At 45.5% G+C, this 21139-nt stretch overlaps 1 protein-coding gene and 1 long non-coding RNA gene across 5 annotated transcripts in view; both read right to left on the reverse strand.

The window, feature by feature from the left end:
* SEPTIN8 (septin 8) overlaps window positions 1-21139 on the reverse strand; it is a 56980-nt gene that overhangs the window by 18822 nt on the left and 17019 nt on the right. For 3 of the 4 annotated variants that reach the window (XM_081179852.1, XM_081179854.1, XM_081179853.1), the window contains exons 2-4: window positions 9360-9474; window positions 6292-6487; window positions 4372-4558 (exon numbers count right to left, since the gene is read on the reverse strand). In XM_081179852.1, the coding sequence (XP_081035978.1) occupies window positions 4372-4558; window positions 6292-6487; window positions 9360-9474 (498 nt within the window). The remainder of the gene's footprint in view (window positions 1-4371; window positions 4559-6291; window positions 6488-9359; window positions 9475-21139) is intronic. The other variant, XM_081179855.1, reaches the window with a different exon arrangement.
* LOC308579188 lies at window positions 1015-4363 on the reverse strand. The gene is made up of 2 exons (XR_014004353.1): window positions 3935-4363; window positions 1015-3526 (listed from the first exon to the last, which is right to left on the reverse strand). It is a non-coding gene; the product is annotated as an uncharacterized lncRNA (long non-coding RNA).

Consider the following 21139-nt stretch of genomic DNA (forward strand, 5'->3'; position numbering starts at 1 on the left):
CCACCCTTGGCCACAGTGTATTCTCTTGCATTCGGATAGCCAAGGAAATTTACATTATTCTTCCAAGTATTATTAATGTACGTACAGTCATACCTCGGGTTACAGACGCTTCAGGTTGCGTTTTTTCGGGTTTTGGACCACCGAAATCCGGAAGTATCGGAATGGGTTACTTCAGGGTTTCAGTGGTTGCGCATGCGCAGAAGTGCTAAATCACACTTTGCGCATGCGCAGAAGCAGCGAATCACAACCCACACGTGCGCAGATGCACAGCTGCGGGTTGTGAACGCTGCGGGTTGCAAACGTGCATCCTGCACGGATCATGTTTGCAACCCAAGTGTCCACTGTAGTATGATTAGGACCTTTAAAGTAAAGCAAGAGGGGGAAAAAGAACTATTCTGAGTGAAGTCAATGTGACACAATTAAATCTAACCAGTGTCAAAAAATTGACTTTCTATCACAAAAATCTATTTTTTTCTGAGGCCCTGCAGTACGTCAGCTAGCTTGGAGTTGTAGTCCAAAATATCTGGATGAGCAAGACTGTACCATGGGTATAAAGTAAAGCAGAGATCTACTTTGATCTGCTCTAATCCTGTCTAATAACAGTAGTTTGCTTTCAAGAGGCAAATGAAAAGAGATTTTGGCCGGGATTCATAACCCCCTCCATACAAACAGAAAACACACGATGTGTGTGAATAATACTTCCATTCCATGGCAGCCCCTTGAACCTCTTGGGTGCAACTCTGGGAGCTCCCTGCTTCAGGTAAGACTTTACACAGGTTGTAGGTATTGGATGCTACTGTTGGAAAAGAGCATGTTGTGCTTTAGATCTAAGCCTCCCCTTGCTTTAATTTCCTGGCAGGCTTTGTGAACAAATGGAATTTATAAGCAGCTGGCAGCCAATTAAAATGTTGTTATTTCTTAAACCTAATTGCTAAACCATGAATTCACTGATTCCAGCAATTAGCTTGAAGAAATGCAGAGGTGCTGATTTTTTAAAAAGGTGAATTTATTGGGGGGGGGGGGGGAGCATGGATGTGTTCCAAGAAGAACAGAGACGCACGCTCTAAAAAAGCAGCATGAAAAAGCAAGCCAGGCAATTTCAGGGAAATGGAGCTTAAAGTTGAATACCTGGTGGCCCACCAACACACAGGTACTTGAGTGACAATGGCTTTTCCATGTCTGCCTACAGAACAAAGTTCCCAGCAAATTCAATTTGCATTGAATTGGCAGGTTCATGGCTTATTGCTCTTTTGCTGCAACAAAGCACTGTCAGGGTCATCGAAAAGACACAGTTGTCAGTGCTGGCCTGGATTAAAATAACTGCAAAACTAGTCTGTTCACCCAAAGGAGGCTTTAGGCTTGTTTTTCCTTAAACAGCAGCTTCCCTCACACCTTCAGTGCAAACTGCTTTGGAAAAGAAAGAGTTGTAAAAGCAGTTTGTGATCTAGCTTGAGAGTCAACTGCTGAAAAGAGTAAAATATGCCACTTGGCTGACCCAAGCCAATTGTACAAGCCCACTCAGTTCTTTGGAGCCCAGCCACCATCTCCCATCACTATACTGTGAATTATAGAGCAAGCTGGACAACTTTTCATTATCTTGGGATTTCTCTTAAAATATCCCCACAGTTAATCAATCTGTCCTCGCAAAACTGCATCCAAAATTGCATCTTCTTGACCTTCACTCCCAATTCCATTTCCAGAGCTAGAAACAAAGCCAGAATCTCTCTTCTGAATTATCAGGTGAAGCCACCACAAGGAAAGAACAAGCATGGAACGAGATTAAAGATATGCAACATCAGCATGCTAAATATTGAAGCCAACATAATAAAACATACATGTATCATAAAAGCCCTTTTAGAAACAGGTGGTTTTCCAAAACAGAGCTGTACTTTACTGCGCCAAAATGTATGCTGAGTTAAGATAAAGTGGTAAATGAGACGGGGTTGGATACTTTTAACTTGTGAGTGTCGAGATATGAATGGCTAGACATGGTGCAATCTCAGCCATCTATTATTTAATGTAGTAATTCAGCTTTGAAGACCATTTTTGGCTGTCTGGAAGTAATCAGATAAAGTAGGCAACAGATCCTTTGGTTATGACCTCAGCTGCACCCCAGTGCATGATGGGAAAGAGAACTGCGGAGAATGATCCTCCACCCTGGAAAAGCCTGGTGAAGTCATTTGGATGAACCAGATACATTAATATCACAGGAAACCCAGACAGTCTACCCAGTGTCTGACATCACCATGCTGACATTGCAGAGTTGTTGAACAGCTGCCCCCCTCCCCATCAATGCATAGCTAGTTGAGATGCCTACATCTTTGCTAAGCAGATGTTTGATCTCAAGCCAATGTAGTATCCAAGCCACATCTGAATCAGGAGCAGCTCTCGGAAAGGGACAAAGAGCAAGTTGGAAATTGAGAGCGTTATTTCCTACGTATGCCACAGACCTGGGTTCTGAGGTTCAGACTACACTTAATAATTACATTTTCTTCACCAAGGCACTCCATTCTGAAAAATTAGGATACCTCTCTGGCCACCAGAAACGTACTGTTTATTATTATATTAATCTTTATGCCCCTGTAAATAACTTCCTGTGAGCTGTAATGAAAGAGAGCAAAACATGACAAAGTTCTGCAATGGAAGCACACAATCCTAGTTAGCCACTTGTCTTTCTACTTGTTATTTCTACTATTTTATTGTCAGCCCCATGCTTTGAGATCTCGATATCTTAAATACTCACTTCATATGCCAACAAAGACTAAACTGGAGCTATCAATCAGACCTTAGTGTTTACTTGGGATTAATTCTCTCTCTCTTTCTCTTTTTCTATTACATATGCATACTTGAGCATTATACACATATGAATCTGATTAAATATCTATGCATGCAGGATTAAGGATTCTGCCAGCGTCAGAAGTGGTTGCTGGGGGGTGGGGTGGGGATATAGTATAGCCTCCAAACAGCAACACACAAAAGTAGTGGGCAAAGCTCAGCATATGCAGCTCAGGATTCAAGCTGATGGAGCCGAAATATATAAGTGACTCATCTCTATTCCTCAGCAGATGCGGTGTTCCAATTAATCCTTAGCAAAGTATATCATTTGGTCATTTAAAATGTTTTACGTTCTTAAAGTTAAAAAGGTCACCCAATAAAAATGTGAACTTTTTTGTTTTGAACATGAATCCTTTCACGTGAATGACCTTTGCCCTCTGCCTCAAGCTCTCCTCACAGCATGGACTTCAGAAGACTTGCTTTTTCACTTTGAACATCACACACCTAGTCATCAGCTAGGAGGAGAGTTGGCTGGCTGAGCACGTGCTGCATGGAAGCAATTATCAGCATTGCTAAGATGGTCTACATCTGGCTACAGCCACAAATGGTTGCTGCCTTACTGAACTCACCAGAACAATGCATCCCAATGACTACTGCATCAGAACGACTGCCGTTAACACAAACTGATTTACTGCGTTGACCATCTTCTTATAACTTCTGTTAAGTTGTTTCCCACACACAATAGTCAGGTCTGTCTTACTTTAATCAGAACAAAATAAAAAAATTCCTTCCAGTAGCACCTTAAAGACCAACTAAGTTAGTTCTTGGTATGAGCTTTCGTGTGCATGAACACTTCTTCAGATACACTGAAACAGAAGTTGCCAGATCCTTCTATATAGTGAGAAGGTGGGGAGGGGTATTACTCAGAAGGGTGGTGGGAATGGGAGATTGGCAGATAGCTGAGATGAGCCTGTTGACGACTCTTAACGACTGCAATAGGTCTTACAGGAAAAGGCAAGGGGTGAGAAGGTGAAAAATGGCTTAGTCATGTATAATGAGATAAGAATCCAATGTCTTTGTTCAGACCAGGTCTCTCTATGGTTTTAAGTTTGGTAATGAGTTGCAATTCAGCAGCTTCTCTTTCCAGTCTATCTGTAACTTTAATCAGAACAGTGATACGTAAACGCCATGAGCCTACAGGATTTCCTTCCCCTAACTTATTTCCCCAACCCATGCATATCTCAGCACTGTTGATACACTCTGGATTGCTCAAAGAGAGACCTTCACAACAACAAATTTTATAACTCTGAAGTGGCCTAGAATGAATGTAATGAAGTGGGAAGGATAGTGTCTAAGGCAATTGCTGAGAACAGGGAGTCTTTTACCTCCTTGGCAGAAGAAGTGAATAAACATTTATATTTATTGATTTAGACCATTTCAATGCCACTTAATATTTTAAAACAATCTCTAAGTGGCGTACAGAAAACTAAAGCAAATAAATTAAATTACACAGTGATTGGTGGTTGAAGGTGCCAACCAAAGCTTGTACTTAATTGAAAGTCAATGCTCGTAGGACGTGTGAGGTAAAGCACATACCTTACTATCCAGCTTTTTCATGGTTACCAGATCCAAGGACTTCAGTGAGTGACCAGTTGGAGTGATGAAATAAAGGCAGACATGGATTCTTGTATCATGATAATTAAAGAGGGAACGCCGGATTTTGAGCTCTTCTTGTAAGTAGTTTTCAAACTGCGTGTCAATGTAATCTACTATCGGCCTGTAACTAAAAACAAATTCCATTAGCAACCTGAATGCTAAAGTTAACAAAGAATGACTGGGCACTTTCAAGGATGCTGTGAAAGCAATGGCCCAGTCTCCCCCATCTGCCAAGTTTTGATAAGAATTCAGTGCAAGAGATGTTAAAAACCTTTAGTGCTAACTGATGACAGGTTACCTCATGAGGTAAAGCTAAAATTAGGCAGAAGGTGGTGCACACACAAGAAGTGAAACTGGAAATAAGGCCAAAAGCACTTCTGGGGGAAGGGGTGTTATGCTGATGAGCTGAACTTGATAACTTTGTTATAAAGCAGAAGTGATAACATGAAACCACAGTTACTCACTACACACTTGAGTTATAACCAAGGATGTTCACACTGTTCATATGTCAAGTGAGCATCCAATGGCAGCTCATTTACGGAGTTCACAGAGTTAGTTGGGTTAGTCACCATCTGTCAGCTGAACCAACCGTACAGAGTGGTTGCAAGGCTAAAATACTGCTCCACACTCCCCGGATGAAGGTCAGGATACAAATATAACTGAGAAATACATAATTAATGTATAATACAATAAATATTTGATAGGCATTTACTCAATTCATTACCCACTCTTCACCATAAGGTCCCAACTGGTGGGTATTTATTTATTTTTTGCAGCTAGTTTTCCTCATGGCTGAGGAAAACCACGAGCTGCCCTGAAAAGTAAAAAATTGGTAAGAGATTTGATCCTTACAAACTAAAACGTTGAAGTTTTAAACAAGTGTTTTCAGTTACACAGCCTAAAAAAGATTATCGGGGTTTAAAAAAAAGTGTGGGAGAAGAAAAAGAGCATGGGAGGGGGGTCCAAGTCTGCATTACATTATGCATCTTTTAATCAGACATCAACTGTCCTCAGCTACTTGTTTCTAAGAATGGAAGCCAGAGAAGGGTGGGGGCTACATGCAAAGTGCTAGGGTCACAAAGGAACAGAGAAAGCACTGATTGTTTATCATCTGCCCAAGAAGAGAAGAGCAGCCCTGTTGGAGCAGGTTAAAAGGTCCGTCTAGTTCAGCATCCTGTTTCCCACAGTGAACAACCAGATGCTTCTGGGAAGCCCACAAGCATGACTGAAAGGCCCTCTCCTGTTGATGCTCAGTGCAATTATGGACCTAGGATTCCTTCCTCCAAATGGTTATTTCCCTCACTCTGGAGGAGGCACAGCAGCCGCCATTTTGCAAATGAGTCAGGGCAAAACTTAAGAACCAATTAGCTTACTGTTTAGAGCAATGGGAGGACAGGCAGAAGCAGTTAATGGAAGGGAGGAATAGCACCTCAAGCGTCAACCTAGGTGTAACCCACCGAGTTGAGTAATCAATAATCAATACAGCCGGTATGTCCAAAGGCCAGTGGTCAACATTCAGTACATAATGTCCCACCAAGCCCAACTGTGAATGGGTAAATCACTGTGTCCTAAGCTGCCCATTGTTAACCTGGTGCCCTTCAGATGTTGTGGGCCGCAACTCCCATTGGCCCCAGCCAGTGATAGGAGTTGCAGTCCAAAATGACTGTGCTGGCTGAGGTTGATGGGAGTTGTAGTCCAAAACATCTTGAGGGAACCAGGTTGGCAAAGGCCGCCCAAAGCAGCTGATCACATTATGCATGGCCACTCTCATGTGAAGCCCAGCATATTCCCAAGACATTACATTCCTCTACACGTCGAAGCACTGCAGGCTTTTCTGCACCAAATCGGAAAGTGACTTGCCTTTCATCTTTATTGATCTGATCCCCAAACCCCACAGCATCTACAATGGTTAATTTCAGGTGGACGTTGCTTTCCTGCAGGTCGTAAGTCCGTGGCCGCAAGCGAACAGCATGCTCATAGTGACTGGCTTCTTCAGTCTCAAATGTTGTATTGAAGAGAGTGTTCATCAACGTTGACTTCCCAATGCCAGTTTCACCTGAGAAATTCCAGAAATAAGGAGATGCATCATGGTCTTTTCCCCCACTAAATATTTCTCATGATTTCAGAACAAATGGATTTCAGGGAGTTCGCAATAAAGACCCTTTGATTTGTCTACAGCTTTCTCCTCAAAGGCTTCTAACAAACAAAACAAACCTTCAGTATGTGCAACTCCTCAATCTCTGTTAAAACACAGATGGTGTCTCCCACCTCCCACCCACTTCCTTTGTTTTAGGAGCAAAAGGCAGTATTACTACCCTTTCTATAAACATGCCACTTTCTTTTAAGTTCGATCCTCTGTGCTGCTAAGCAGCCATGGGCTAGCATTGCTTTTCCAGACATAAAACTGAAAAGAGCAGCAAGATGTGAAGACTAATAAGGGAAAGGTTTACAGAATGTCAACACGATCTCTCCGCAACCCTATAGGAAACTTCCAATGTTCTAATTATGGGCAAACTCCCCTTGAGAGATCATGAATCAGTGTGGAATAGTGTAATAATTTCAATCTAGTCTGGATATTTGACAGATGGCAGAGCACCAGAAACCCCTGGGCTGGAGTATGATGCAAGGACATGTTGCAAGGAGAGCTGGCAGAGCAAATGGGAAGTGAATCAGGGAATACTTGCTCCTGGCTATGGCTGGCGGCTACCCAAGCTTGTGAAATAGTGGAGCTGTTTTGTCAGAGAGGCAATGAAGTGTGGGTATATTTTGAAACATGAGTTAACAGAAAGCTTTCGAGGCTGGCCCAGTCCCATTAGTAACTGAGATTCTATCAAGACATTCCAAGCCACAGAAAGGGTCTTTATATATTTCTTTTGATTTATGGCCTTTAACCTTAATCCTTCCTGCTTGCCCATACTGCTGCCTACGCAACTACAGTATATGCTTAGTCTTCCTCTCAGAATCAATGTCGATCATCTTTATTTTGCTACATTAATCTGAGGTGAATGGAGAACAGAGAAAGGAATTCAGCATTATTGGGGGTTTCCTTAAAATCAAGGTCAAACTCTTCTTTTCTGAAAGCACATATCCAAATACCATCCAGCTACAGGCTTAGAAAAGCAGGCCTTGGAGGTCTGAACAACCTTTAAAACTACAGGTTATTCCAATAATAAGGATAAAAATATCCCAATTCCACCGCTCTGTTTCTTTAAGTCCCACCACAATTACGATCATTTGCTCCCCATTTGTTCTAGTACAGAAAATAAATGATGCTTCCCTGGTTAAATAACTTAGCTGATTAGAAAGATGTGATGTGAAAAATAAAGGGGAAGGGGAAACATACCAATGAGTGCGACAAAATCACACAGAAGTTTTTGTACACACCTATAGCTCTCAGCAGAGACCTGGAGTATATTAAATTCTCTCCTGAGCTATTCTGCTAAGCAGAAACCATGAGCACATAGAACAATGTATTTAAAAGTATTTTCCAGTACTCGCCAGATTGGACTGGGAAAAATTATAATTAGCACAATAAGCATTTATGGAATTTTTGCTGCAGCTAAATCTGCAAAAAGAAAAGAAAGAATTTGGCCTTGTAGGTTGCCTTCTGGAGACCAAAACCTGTTCCCCAGCAATCATATGCATGTTTCAAAAATTGAAACAAAGATCAAAGGCCCCAATTATCATTGCCAGAAGCAAATTATTCCAATCCGATTCCAATCTAACCACCGTGACTTCAATGCTCCCTGTGAAAGTCATAAGATAGGGGAGACAACTCTATCAAACTATGGAGGGAGAAGGCAAGTAAGCAAGCCAGCAGCTTCAGCAACAACATATGGTGCAAGCCACCCAATCCTGTATTCACTGAGTTTTATTCTAACCAATGGTTGAATCTCGTAGGAGCAGGTCCAGCCATTAGAAATGCAAGCTACCTGAAAATCCAGCTTCTTAACGTGACTTTTTCACAGTTGTGAAAGCAATGTATAAGTCATGGCCTTCATCAATATCACAGGGAAACCCAGTCATATAGAAAGCAAGCAAAGCCCTTACCCCACTAAAAAGGAAAAAAAAGGGTGAATGGTGTTGAAATCCTATTACAGTGATACCTCGGGTTAAGAACTTAATTCCTTCTGGAGGTCCGTTCTTAACCTGAAACTGTTCTTAACCTGAAGCACTACTTTAGCTAATGGGACCTCCTGTTGCTGCTGCTGCCGCGCCGCCAGAGCACGATTTCTGTTCTTATGCTGAAGCAAAATTCTTAACCTGAGGTAATATTTCTGGGTTAGCGGAGTCTGTAACCTGAAGCGTATGTAACCTGAGGTACCACTGTAGTAGTTTTAGCCTTGCCTCAACAAAGTACATCACATTTCAAATTTGGGAGATTCAGCTCTGCCCATCAGCCATGGTATAAGGTGTTGGGACTGCTCTATTAAGGCAATGGGGAAGCACCTGCCAAACTCAGCCTGCCCTCATTCAGCCCCTGCCTGCCTGCCTTCTTACTTACGACCAGACCAGGAAGGAGGGTAGCTCGGCCTGTCATTGGCTCTGACTCCACCTACTGCTAGGGCTCCCTGCTTTTGACTCCACCAGTCCAGTCCCAATGGGCACCTGCCACCATGGGCAGAAGGCTGTGGTTTAAAAACAGTGCTTGAAAAACACAAGAAGCTACCTTACACCAGGTCAAATTCTTTGTCTATCTAGCCTAGGAGAGCTACTGTCAGAGTAGATGAGGCAAGGTCTTAGGCTGAGATCTCTCCTGGCCCTTTTAACTGGAGACACCAGGGATTGAGCCTGGGATCTTGTGTGCATACAGAGCACGTGTTCTTCCACTAAGCAACCAGCTCTCCCAGGCTTCTAACAAGTTGGTTTCTTCTACGTGTTGTTTTTGTCCAAGTGTTTTTCTCGTTTGCAGTGCACACTATACTCACCCACACAGAGGATGTTGAAGCTGAAGCCTTGCGCTACGGATTTGCTGACAAGCTGATCAGGAAGACTGTCAAATCCAACATGGCCTCCCAGAGCGAGATTCCGTTTTTCTTCATTCTGCAGGGGGGGGGGGAGGAAAAGAGAATGCTATTATTTAGCAGGGGTTTTCTGAAAGGAAGTTAGCAGAAACTGGAGGTGAAAAATATAAAAGCCATAAACACACTACCATTTCCCTTGAAACCAAGCAGACTCCCTAGTCACAGAAGCAATCCTAGCACTGCCCACACAGAGGTTTATTATGTTTTTATATGCCACATTCCAGACATACTGGTAATTATAGTCAAGCATCAGAAAAAAGGGGGGGGGGAGAGAAACTCTCCCTGATCTAACAAGGAATTGTCTTAAAGAGACAGAAGGCTTCAACTGTGAAGCCATTTCAAAAGGAAAACCAACACACAATTGGATCCGGCGGCTTTCACTGTGCAAAGGAGTAGGCGGGGGAGGGAAGAGACAAATTCGCATGTTTTATTTATTACTTTCTTAATCCTTTCATTTTCTAAAGTCTCCTGCATCTGAATCGTGTTAGCCAAGGGGAGCAGCTTTGGGAGCTCTTGATCTGTTTCCTTTGAATCTGCCATAAGCAGCTTTGTTCACCCGCACTCCTGAAGGGGGGGCGAAGGTGGTGGGGGCTGCACATCACTCACCTCACCATCTGCGACCGCACTAGGTTTTCTTGTTACGGTGGTATCTTGGGGGTCTTTCTACACTTTCCATTTATAGTGGGATAGTTACTGTTTGAGCCGGTGGTTTAAAGAGTGAGTTTGGTAGCTGACTGTCTGCACCTTTGCTTATATGTCACTATTATTAGAGGGCGAGGTTTTCCTTTCTACATCAAAGGTAGGCTATGACCAAGTTGAGAAAAGTTCCATGGCTGTAGGTCACACCCCTAATACCGCCTTGCGCTCCTCCAGCCAGTAAATGGAGTTATAAGCATGTACAGTGGTGCCTCGCAAGACGAAATTACTGTATTTTTTGCACCATAACACTCACTTTTTTCCTCCTAAAAAGTAAGGGGAAATGTCTGTGCGTGTTATGGAGGGAATGCCTACGGGTGGCATGCCTATGGATTTTCCTCCTCTAAAAACTATGTGCGTGTTATGGTCGGGTGCGTGTTATAGAGTGAAAAATACGGTAATTCGTTCCGCGAGTCTTTTCGTCTTGCGATGTTTTTCGTCTTGCGAAGCACGGTCCGTTGTAACTGCGCCTCTTCAAGCGGCTTTAAGAAAAAAGCGAACAAACTCGCAAGACGTTTTCATCTTGCGAAGCAAGCCCATAGGGAAATTCATCTAGCGAAGTAACGCAAAAACCGAAAAACCCTTTCGTCTAGCGAGTTTTTCGTCTTGCAAGGCATTCGTCTTGCGGGGCACCACTGTACATGAGGGCAGATGCTATTTATTTAATGCCTAATATTTTGGAGTACTGATCTGGAGGGAGAATAGAGGATTAGAAGAAGACCTATATGTCTGCCTGAGCTATAGTGAACCTGGCTACCGTGAGGAAATTTTGTCTGAGGATAAGGATTGCTGTCCTGGGCAGTACTTTGACTCTGTGCTGTTGTCACTATCTGCCATCTCTCTCCTCTGAGCATGCAAACCAGCAGCTTGCACTGGTCAAAGGGAAGTGGCCTTGAAACAGACCGTCACCTAAACCATCCCCACTCCACAAAAAGTGAAATGGTGCTTGCACACATGCCACACTACTGAAAATATCGAGTATATCCATTCCAGATCTTTCACAAAAGTCAGATTTTTTTTGCACTATGAAAAATGGGATGAAATGGGTTCCTCACCCCAAAACAAATCTCCACATACTGTCACATTAGCAGAGAGGTTGCAGGCACCCAGTTGGTAACCCCTGTTGTACATGTTTGAGTGCTTGTCCTCCGAATCAACACAGGAGTTATCTGTAACATTAAACCAGGGGTGGCCTTCCAGATGTTGTTGAACTTCAACTCCCCTCTGAAATCAAAAGAGGAACTTCCCTCATCTATTATTTTAAAAGTTGGCCACCCACTTCTCTGCAAACACCCTTCATTTAATGATAATTTTATTACCAGGATTGCAGTGGTTTGGTAGCTCCACAGGTAACAATTTGGAGAACTGTCCCAGAAAGACTACCCTGTGGGTCTACTTATGTGAAAACTGAGGTAGGCTTCTAATCCCTCAAAACTATATGGAGGTTAACTGAGAGTAGGAAATGTACAAACACTGATGCTTCTGGATTGAGTTTCTCCGTTCCCACCCGCATAAATCCTGTCTTGATGTTCCATCAGGCAGAACAGTCTACAGAAGCTAAGTGTTTATGAAAACCTTCACTGGTTGCCAATTTTAAAATTTATTCCAGTGGAGGACTTGAAGCCTTGAGACTTCTCTCCAAGATTACTAAACAAAAGATTAACTTGTTGTTCAACTTAAGACCAGCTCAAGCATTTTAATGTCCTCTTTCAAAAGACTAAGCACACACTCCCTTTATTTTAAAAGGCAAGAGAAGAAACACAAAATACAACTTTCTTGGCTGTGACAGAACTCTGCAATTCAAGCTCTCTTTCTGAAATGATCTCATCTTTTTTTACGGAACATATTGATAGACATTTGTGCTCCCGCTCCCTTTTCCTCCACCAAATGAAGAACAGCACAGAGAGTCTCCAGACAGGATTTCAGAATAGGGAAATATCCTGACCACAGGGCCATCTTTCCCATAGGCACTAGGAGTGAAGGACACCTGGGCGCCGGGCTCTCAGGGGTGCCAGGCCAAGAGTCTGGGGCCCGAGAGTTGAGTCAGGGGAAGAGCCCACCTGTTGGTTGGAGCGCCGCAGCGGGCTCTTCTGCTGCAGGCCGCTCTGTGCCACGAGTTCGGGGAAGTTGCAGTTAAGCTCCCTCCTCCCTAAGCAGAGCTCTTCAATGTGAAGAGGGATCCTGGACCAATGGGCACGTGCGCACACACTTGTACATAGGATTTCTTTGTGTGGAAATAATATAGGGGTTCAGCAAATACAAGGCAAGTGGGGCTGATGCTCAGTACAAGTGTGTTTACAAAGGTTACTAGCCCAGAAAAACTGGGTAGCCTGAAAACCTGCTCCACATACGTACGGTAGGCTCAAATATTAAATGAATGTGAGCATCTAAGGCAGGCATGTCCAAAGTCTGCTTTAGGGGCCTAATCCGGTCCCTGTGGCAGTTTATTTCTGGGGTAAAATCCTTTAAAAAAGGTCAACAACTTTGGTCAGCCTTCACGGCCCTTCACTTCATCAAATCTGGCCCTCTTTCAAAAAAGTTTGGACACCACTAACTAAGGTATCATTTTAAACAAGATATCTTTAAATCTCAAGGAGGGGATGGAGAGGGGAGAGCAAGAAAATGACATCAGGCAGGGAGAGAATATTGCACAGCGAGGGGGTGTCTAACCATTCCCCAACCACAACCACCCTGATGTAAGCCACACACTCAAAAATCACTGCTGGCACAATTGGAAGTTTCTGTTCCAAGGCCAATTTCAGCTTGAGGGATGGAAGGATGGTGGCAGAGGGTTTTTTTTTTTTAATATAATTTTTATTAACAGGCCAATCAAATCACATTTTCCAAATCAAATTAGTTCCAAATTATACAGCCAGAAGTGGCAGAGGTTTTTAGCAGGACTGCAACACACAGGAAAAGGATTAAATCCTCCTTCCTATATGCTGCAGTCACAATTTTACTCCTCTTCAGCAGCTGATGTATTCTATTGATATGTATCGCTACTGTCTTTTTGTGAGTTAGCCATTATAATTTATGTTCTGCTTTATGCTGCTTTTATTGACTGTGTGTCGTTAGCTACCCAGTGCTCCAAAAGGGAAGAAGGTTGGGATGCACAAAATGCTAAATAAATATTCAAATAACTTTTTAAAAGTGCATTATTACACACTTGTGCCATGTAGCTCAGTGGTAGAGCATCAGCTCTGCATGCAAAATGTCCTAGATTGCCATTCAGTGCATACAGTACTGAGCTGGATAGGCTAGTGGTCTGATACAAGACAGCTTCCTAGGAACTTAGTTTGGCCCTTAATTCATTTGTGCTGGAGGTGGGGAGAAAAGAACTAGATCTTTTCCATTTTACAGAAGCTTCTCTTCATGGTCATCTGAAGTCTGATCCTCCTCACCAAAGGAAGCCAGGTGAGTGACTTATTACAAGCCTGCTTTTATTACTGAAATACAAAATGTGAATTAAGGACTATCCAATCACTTCAGCTGGCAGTCTGTATTCTTAATGAAAATTGCCCAGGGAGGATATGTTCCTCACACCCACCTTCTCTAAAGCATAAATGAAAGACAAGTTATAAACATAAAACCAAAACCTTTGAAGGCTGTGTCATTGACACTGCCTGGAAAGGAAGTAAACAAGGTTTTGCCAGAGAGCTATGATTAGAATATGAATGCCCCGAAAGACCAGAGACATGTTCCTAGGCAACAGCCAGAATCAGTATTATGAGTTTATAAGAAAGCTCTGTCTCAGACAAGCCAAATCGCAAAACCAAGACAATCCAAAAACGGGAAGATGAAAAGATAATATGTGCTTTGGGAGTTTATTTTATGCTTCCCCTCCTCTTCTAATATGTTCACAGTTGCTTCTGAGTAGCAGCCAAAAAGGAGACTGCATTACTCAGCCCATTTCTCAAAAATTAATACTGTAAAACCAACGAGAAAGTCAATGGTGGCCTTACTGTTGTAGTTTTCCATCCGATTCCAAACAAACAATTCTTGTGACTGAAGTAGAAAGAACAGAAGAATCAGTTGTCAATAAAAGCTCAACCAAAGGCCTTGGTCCAGCAATCCACAGACTTATTCAGGTGGATCAACTCCTGCACGTGGGAGAGCCAGTCACATCTGGTGATAGAAACCCCGCTCCAGTTCTTGCATGGACATCTCTTTGGATGAGCCTGGAGCTGTCTGTCACTATAATCAATCACAAGACCCAGCACACGAACACCATTTGAATGCCAGTGCCCATCAATTCTGGGGTGTGTGTGTCGGCCCCTTCAAATATTTTATTGGGGGGCAGGGTGAAGGGACATCAGACCCTAGGAGTTGACTCCTATGGTGGATACCAAGAAACACAATACTTGCAACATTTGCCACTGCTGTTAGCAGCCTTGAGACCATTTGGTGGAAAAGGGGGATACAAATGCAACAAATAATTAAGATAAACAAACCTTACACACCTTGGGCAGGAAAAAAACCACCAGACAACATATCTGAAATACCGCAGCACATGAACTACCGTATTTTTCGTCCCATAGGACGCTCCGTCCCATAGGACGCACCTAGTTTTTTTGGGGGGAAATAAAGGAAAAAATTTTTTCCTTTATTTCCCCCCCAAAAGCAGGTCGGGGAAACCGAACCAGGTTGAGGAACAGCGGGATGGCGGTGCTGCGCTTCCCTGCTTTCCCCCGAGCTTGTGGGGCTGGCCGATGTCTGCCTGGCGCGAGGGGCGCTCTGCTTCAGGGCGCCCCTCGCGGTGGGCAGCAGGCTGCTATCCGCAGCGTGGGGAGCCCTGCGGGGAACTCCTGCAAGGCTCCCCACGCTGTGGATGCCTTCCTGGCGCGGGGGGCGCTCTGCTTCAGGGCGCCCCACCCGCTGGGCGGCAGGCTGCTATCCGCAGTGTGGGGAGCCCTGCGGGAAACTCCTGCAAGGCTCCCCACGCTGCGGATGTCTGCCCGGCGCGGGGGGCGCTCTGCTTCAGGGCGCCCTGCCCGCCGGGCGGCAGGCTGCTATCCGCAGCATGGGGAGCCCTGCGGGGAACTCCTGCAAGGCTCCCCACGCTGCGGATGTCTGCCCGGCACGGGGGGCACTCTGCTTCAGGGTGCTAGGCCCGCCGGGAGGCAGGCTGCTTCCGCAGCATGGGGAGCCCTGCGGGGAACTCCTGCAAGGCTCCCCACGCTGCGGATGTCTGCCCGGCGCGGGGGGCGCTCTGCTTCAGGGCGCCCCTCGCGCCAGGCGGCAGGCTGCTATCCGCAGCCTAGACATCCCTGCGGGACCTCCCGCAGGGCTGCCTAGGCTGCGGATGTGTTCCTGAAGCGCCAGGCACTCTGCTTTCAGGGCGCCCGACGCTCCGGGAAGCAGGCTGCTATCCGCAGCCTAGACAGCCCTGCAGGACCTCCCACAGGGCTGCCTAGGCTGCGGATGTCTTCCTGAAGCCTGGAGGGCGAGAGGGGTCGGTGCGCACCGACCCCTCTCGCTCTCCAAGCTTCAGCAAAAGCCTGCATTCACCCCATAGGACGCACCCAGATTTCCCCTTCATTTTTGGAGGGGGAAAAGTGCGTCCTATAGGGCAAAAAATACGGTAATCAAGGAGGGCTTGGAACTGAAAATGATAGTCTTTGACACACTGCACAAAGGAACTAAACCACACAAAAGGGAGAAATGTGTTTGAATCTTTACTAAGACTATAATCAGCTGACTGACCTTTTGTTTATAAGCTACTTTAGATGTGCTGCCTCAGCAAGACCAGACCCACCTAATTAGTTTGTTGATTGTGCTGTAAAGAGCCTTTAGTTATTAAGCCCTTGATTCTCCAGCCTTTTACTCACTGCCCAATAAAAATCTAGTCTCCTACTGGAAGGACAGATCCTGAAGCTGAGACTCCAATACTTTGGCCACCTCATGAGAAAAAAAGACCCTGAACCTGATGTTGGGAAAGATGGAGGGCACAAGGAGAAGGGGACGAAAGAGGACGAGATGGTTGGACAGTGTTCTCGAAGCTACCAGCATGAGTTTGACTAAACTGCGGGAGGCAGTGGAAGACAGGAGTGCCTGGCGTGCTCTGGTCCATGGGGTCACGAAGAGTCGGACACGACTAAACGACTAAACAACAACAACAGCTGACATTTAAGTGTCCTCTCATTTGACCCCATGTAGGGCCTTTAATTCTAAAAAGGTGTGCCAGAGCAAGTAAGCAAGCTCTCTAGGCAAAGCTTTATGCCTAGCACACAGGAAACTGTCACATGCCCATGTTGTCAATGTGAAGAAAAAGCCTGGTTCCTCGTGCCTCCATTCCCTTGAGTGAGGCACATTATCTCCAGAATCCACAGGAAAGGTGCTGCCTGGCAGGAAAATTTGGGAAATCCTGGTTGCCATTTCTATCAACTCCCTATTTCTGTCTCAGAGGGTGTCTTGGGTCTTCCAAACTCCTGGCCAGGTGTCACACTAGTTACCTGCCCAATGTGGCATAGGTTCTGATTGGTCAAAAGGAGCCGGGGTGTGCGTCAGACACGGCCAGCACACCCATGAGGCAAAGTGGGGCAACTGCCTCAGGCAGCAGGATCCATTGGGGCAGAAGATCCAGCCTTCAAGGAATGCATTGCCAGGTGCAATGTGCTCCTTGGAGGTCAGATCTGCCACCTCCTCAGCAGAACATCCAATGCCACATCTATAGTGACAGGAGGCACTGCTGGTCTCTTCCCATGCCTGGGCAGGAAGTGGCAGGGGCTGCCCTCTGGGGTCTCCACCTGCCCAGTGTGATTCAGAGAGGGCCCTTTCCCCCCAGCACCATGAGAGATTTTGATTCCCACTTCAACCACCAGGTAAGGTTGATTTGATTCCTCCATTTGTTCCCAATGTTGGTCTTCACTCTCCCCCCTTGATCCTGGTGGAAATCTTCTTCTTCTTCTCTGGCAGGAGGCACCATTTTCTGGTTTGCCTGTGGTGCCCGAATGTATTCAGTCATCCTTGGGGGTCAAGAGAACCCCAGAACAGTGTGCAGGAGAGGGGGAAGACATTGTTCTGCTGGCAAGCTGATACGCTTGCGCAGATGGAACAGTCCACACAGTGTGACGTACATTCATTTTTATTAAGAACAGCTAGGCGTGTTGGCTTTAAAAATGGAAAATAGTTGTAAATTCAAATGTCATAATGCACAGTAACTATCTCTGAGATATAGGGCACTCTATAGGATCCATTGATTACTTTACCGGTAAGGAAATCTGTGACTCGGTTAATGTCACTCAGGGTGCCCAATTAGAGCACAGCTGCAGGTCAGAATATTCAGACCACTAAACTGTTGGCATGAATTGTCAGGGCAGGCTGCAGTCCCAAGATCAAGAGCATTGTGACATGTCCTCTATTACAGCTTAACTTGCATGTTCTATAGCCACCTTCTCATATCCACAATTTTGAAGGGGGGAGCTTCTCCCGTCCATGGTACCAGGGGAAAATGTTCCTCTTCAAGCAAGCCTTTGGCTGGTTAAACAATCTATGGTCTTTAAAATGTGTTTGTGGGAGGGGGAGCTATTAAGCTATTTGGGTTTTTTGCTATTACAGTGGTACCTCGGGTTTCATATGCTTCAGGTTACAGACTCCGCTCACCCAGAAATAGCACCTCGGGTTAAGAACTTTGCTTCAGGATGAGAACAGAAATCATGCTCCGGCGGTGCGGCAGCAGCAGCAGGCCCCATTAGCTAAAGTGGTGCTTCAGGTTAAGAACAGTTTCTGGTTAAGAATGGACCTCCAGAACGAATTAAGTTCTTAACCTGAGGTACCACTGTATATTATGTATTTTGTGTTTGCATTTTGCATTTTTATGTAGTAAACTGCTCTGCAACCTTTGGGTGAAGGGTGGTTTATAAATTTAATAAATAAATAAAAATGCAACATACAGTGGTACCTCGGGTTAAGTACTTAATTCGTTCCAGAGGTCCGTTCTTAACCTGAAACTGTTGTTAACCTGAAGCACCACTTTAGCTAATGGGGCCTCCCGCTGCCGCCGCGCCACCGGAGCCTGATTTCTGTTCTTATTCTGAAGCAAAGTTCTTAACCTGAAGCACTATTTCTGGGTTAGCGGAGTGTGTAACCTGAAGCGTATGTAACCTGAAGCGTATGTAACCTGAAGCATATGTAACCCGAGGTACCACTATACAGTGGTACCTTGGAAGTCAAATGGAATCCGTTCCGGAAATCCGTCTGACTTCCAAAACTTTCAGAAACCAAGGTGCGGCTTCCGATTGGCTGCAGGAAGCTCCTGCAGCCAATGAGAAGTTGCAGAAGCCACGTCAGACATTCAGGTTCCAAAGAACGTTCGCAAACGGGAACACTCACTTCTAGGTTTGTGGCGTTTGGGAGCCAATAGGTTCGCCTTGCAAGGTGTTTGGGATCCAAGGTATGACTGTACTTTCAGCAGAGTGCAATCACTGGCCCATCAGAATACAGTTTCAAAAACAGGATATGATATAGTTCTTGAACTAAAAGACTTGCTACAGCTGCAGAAAGGCTGCTTCCACTGCCCCCCCCCCGGTCCATGAGGGGAGGGAACTCATGGAGGAAGGGTGGGTTGCCTTGGGCCTGCTCAAGAATCATGGACTTGCTAGGCTACATTGGGGTGAGCATGTGCAACACACACATTTTTTTTATTTTAAGAAACCTGCCAGCATCAATAAATACCGTATTTTTCGTCCTATAGGGCGCACCGGCCCATAGGACGCACCTCGTTTTTTGGGGGGGAAATGAATAAAAAAAAAATATTTTCCCCCCCTCCACCCTGGCTGCCGCCCCAAGCCTTGCGCTCACCTGCCCGAAGCACGGGGCACCCTCCGGAGGGCTCCCCGTGCTTCGGGCAACAGGCTGCCGCCCCAAGCCTCGCGCGCTTGGCGGGACCTCCTGCCGGGCGTGCAAGGCTTGCAGACACTCGCCCAAAGCACGGGGAGCCCTCCGGAGGGCTCCCCGTGCTTCGGGCGACAGGCTGCCGCCCCAAGCCTCGCGCACCGGGTGGGACCTCCTGCCGGGCGCGCAAGGCTTGTGGACACTCGCGGGGGCTGCAGGCTGCTGCCCACAAGCCTTGTGAGCCCGTGGGAACTCCCACCGGGCTTGCAAGGCTTGCGGATAGCTTCCTGAAGCCTGGAGAGCGAGAGGGGTCGGTGCGCACCAATGCCTCTCGCTCTCCAGGCTTCAGCGAAAGCCTGCATTCGCCCCATAGGACGCACACACATTTCCCCTTCATTTTTGGAGGGGAAAAAGTGCGTCCTATGGGGCGAAAAATACGGTATATGATGTTCAGAACTGATTGTGAAGCAAGTGCATTTACTGTTGTCAAGCTTTTATAGAGGTGTCAAGAATGCCTTTATGCAGGGGTAGGAAGCCTTCATGGTTGTCAGATCAACTTTGTTTTCTATTAGAACTACCAGCGGAAGCCACGTGGTTAAAATAATAAAAAACCCAGGGTGCCTCTGACTACATTCCAAGCCTAGGGATTTATTTTTCAATATCAGAACTAAACTGAACTGAGGGCACAGTCCTTTCACACAAATATCTATTCCTGGTTAGTTTTCTTCCTTTCAGCAGCCTAATTTAGATGGGGGGGGGGGTTATTTAGTTGTTGCGAATGTTTAAACAGCTAGGAGTCAGGAAAAACCCTTGCTGATCTAATGCAACCCCCTGGAAATACACCAGTAGATCCCAATCTGTTGTGTGCCAACCCCTACCTTAATATACCACCAGGTTTTCATTATAAATATTTTCCATAACAAACCTCATGCATAGTGGCCTGAGCACCTACAAAGGGGAAAGCCCTCTGTCATACCAGCTAAGGACACAAGGGGAAGCCAGTTTCTGCCTTTCAATGTGAAAAAAAGGCTGCAAAGACTGCGCCTATGAGCAAATAGTTTGAGCACCACTTCCAGACATTGGACTAAGGCACTGGAAAAACTATGCTCAGTGGGAAATTAAGGATCTCCTCCAGTCCCACAACATCTGCAAAGCAGGAGAGAAACTACTTCAGTCATTCCGCATTTCCTTCTGTGGCACATGCCTCAAACACTCTGATTCTGTTCCAAAGGAATGGCATTGATTTAAATAGGACTTCTTTGCTTCCTGAATGAAAGGTTTTAACAGCTTAGCAAACTATCCCATCCTGTGGCTCAGTGGGATAATTCAGAGTACAGGATTAGGATAAATTGGGTATTTTGTACAGTAATTGGGCAAAAGATATTGTCACTGGTTAAGCAGTCACATCATAATCCAAGACAGGAGTTGAGAGGCAGAAACAGAGACACAGAGAGAGGGAGGATGGTGGGGAGGAAGAATAATTTGAGAACTGTTTCACAAGGCAGGGTGTGGGTAAGCAGAGCAGAAACATATCTCATAAGAAGGACTGTTGCATGCAGCTACTGAGGAATTTGGGTGGCCTAGAGGCAATGGTTTGTATTAATTACATGCAGCTATGTATGCTAATTAGCTGTGGTCCTCCGGCCCACAATGAATTGCCAAATGTGACCTTCACATTGGTAGGACGTTCAATGGCCCTCTAAAGTTATTACAGCAGCTTGTTCAGTGAAATCCAAAGTTCCATTCGTTTTGTGCAGCAGAACACTTGTTGTCAGAAACTAAGTAGATATCAGCCATTTGATGATGATGAAGAAGCTGTTTAAGAATCAGTTCCAGTGGCGTAGCGTGGGTTGTCAGCACCCGGGGCAAGGCAAGTAATTTGCGCCCCCCTAACCCGTGGATTTTAGCACTCGAGTGCGAGCGTGCCCCCCCAGATGTTGTGCCCGGTGCGGCTGGCCCCCCCTGCACCCCCCACGCTACGCCACTGATCAGTTCATTCACCATTCAGGAACAAACGCTTTCAAGCATCAAAAACCCAGACTGCATCTGTGCTAAGCAACACTTGTAGCCAACTTGAGCAGATGGGAGGGGGGACCACACAGGAAGGGTAACATTCTCTTCAGCTCCTTCATTTGCAAACTGCAGTACTATCCCAG

This window comes from Podarcis bocagei (genome assembly GCF_964188305.1).
Source record: "Podarcis bocagei genome assembly, chromosome: 2".
NCBI lineage: Eukaryota > Metazoa > Chordata > Lepidosauria > Squamata > Lacertidae > Podarcis > Podarcis bocagei.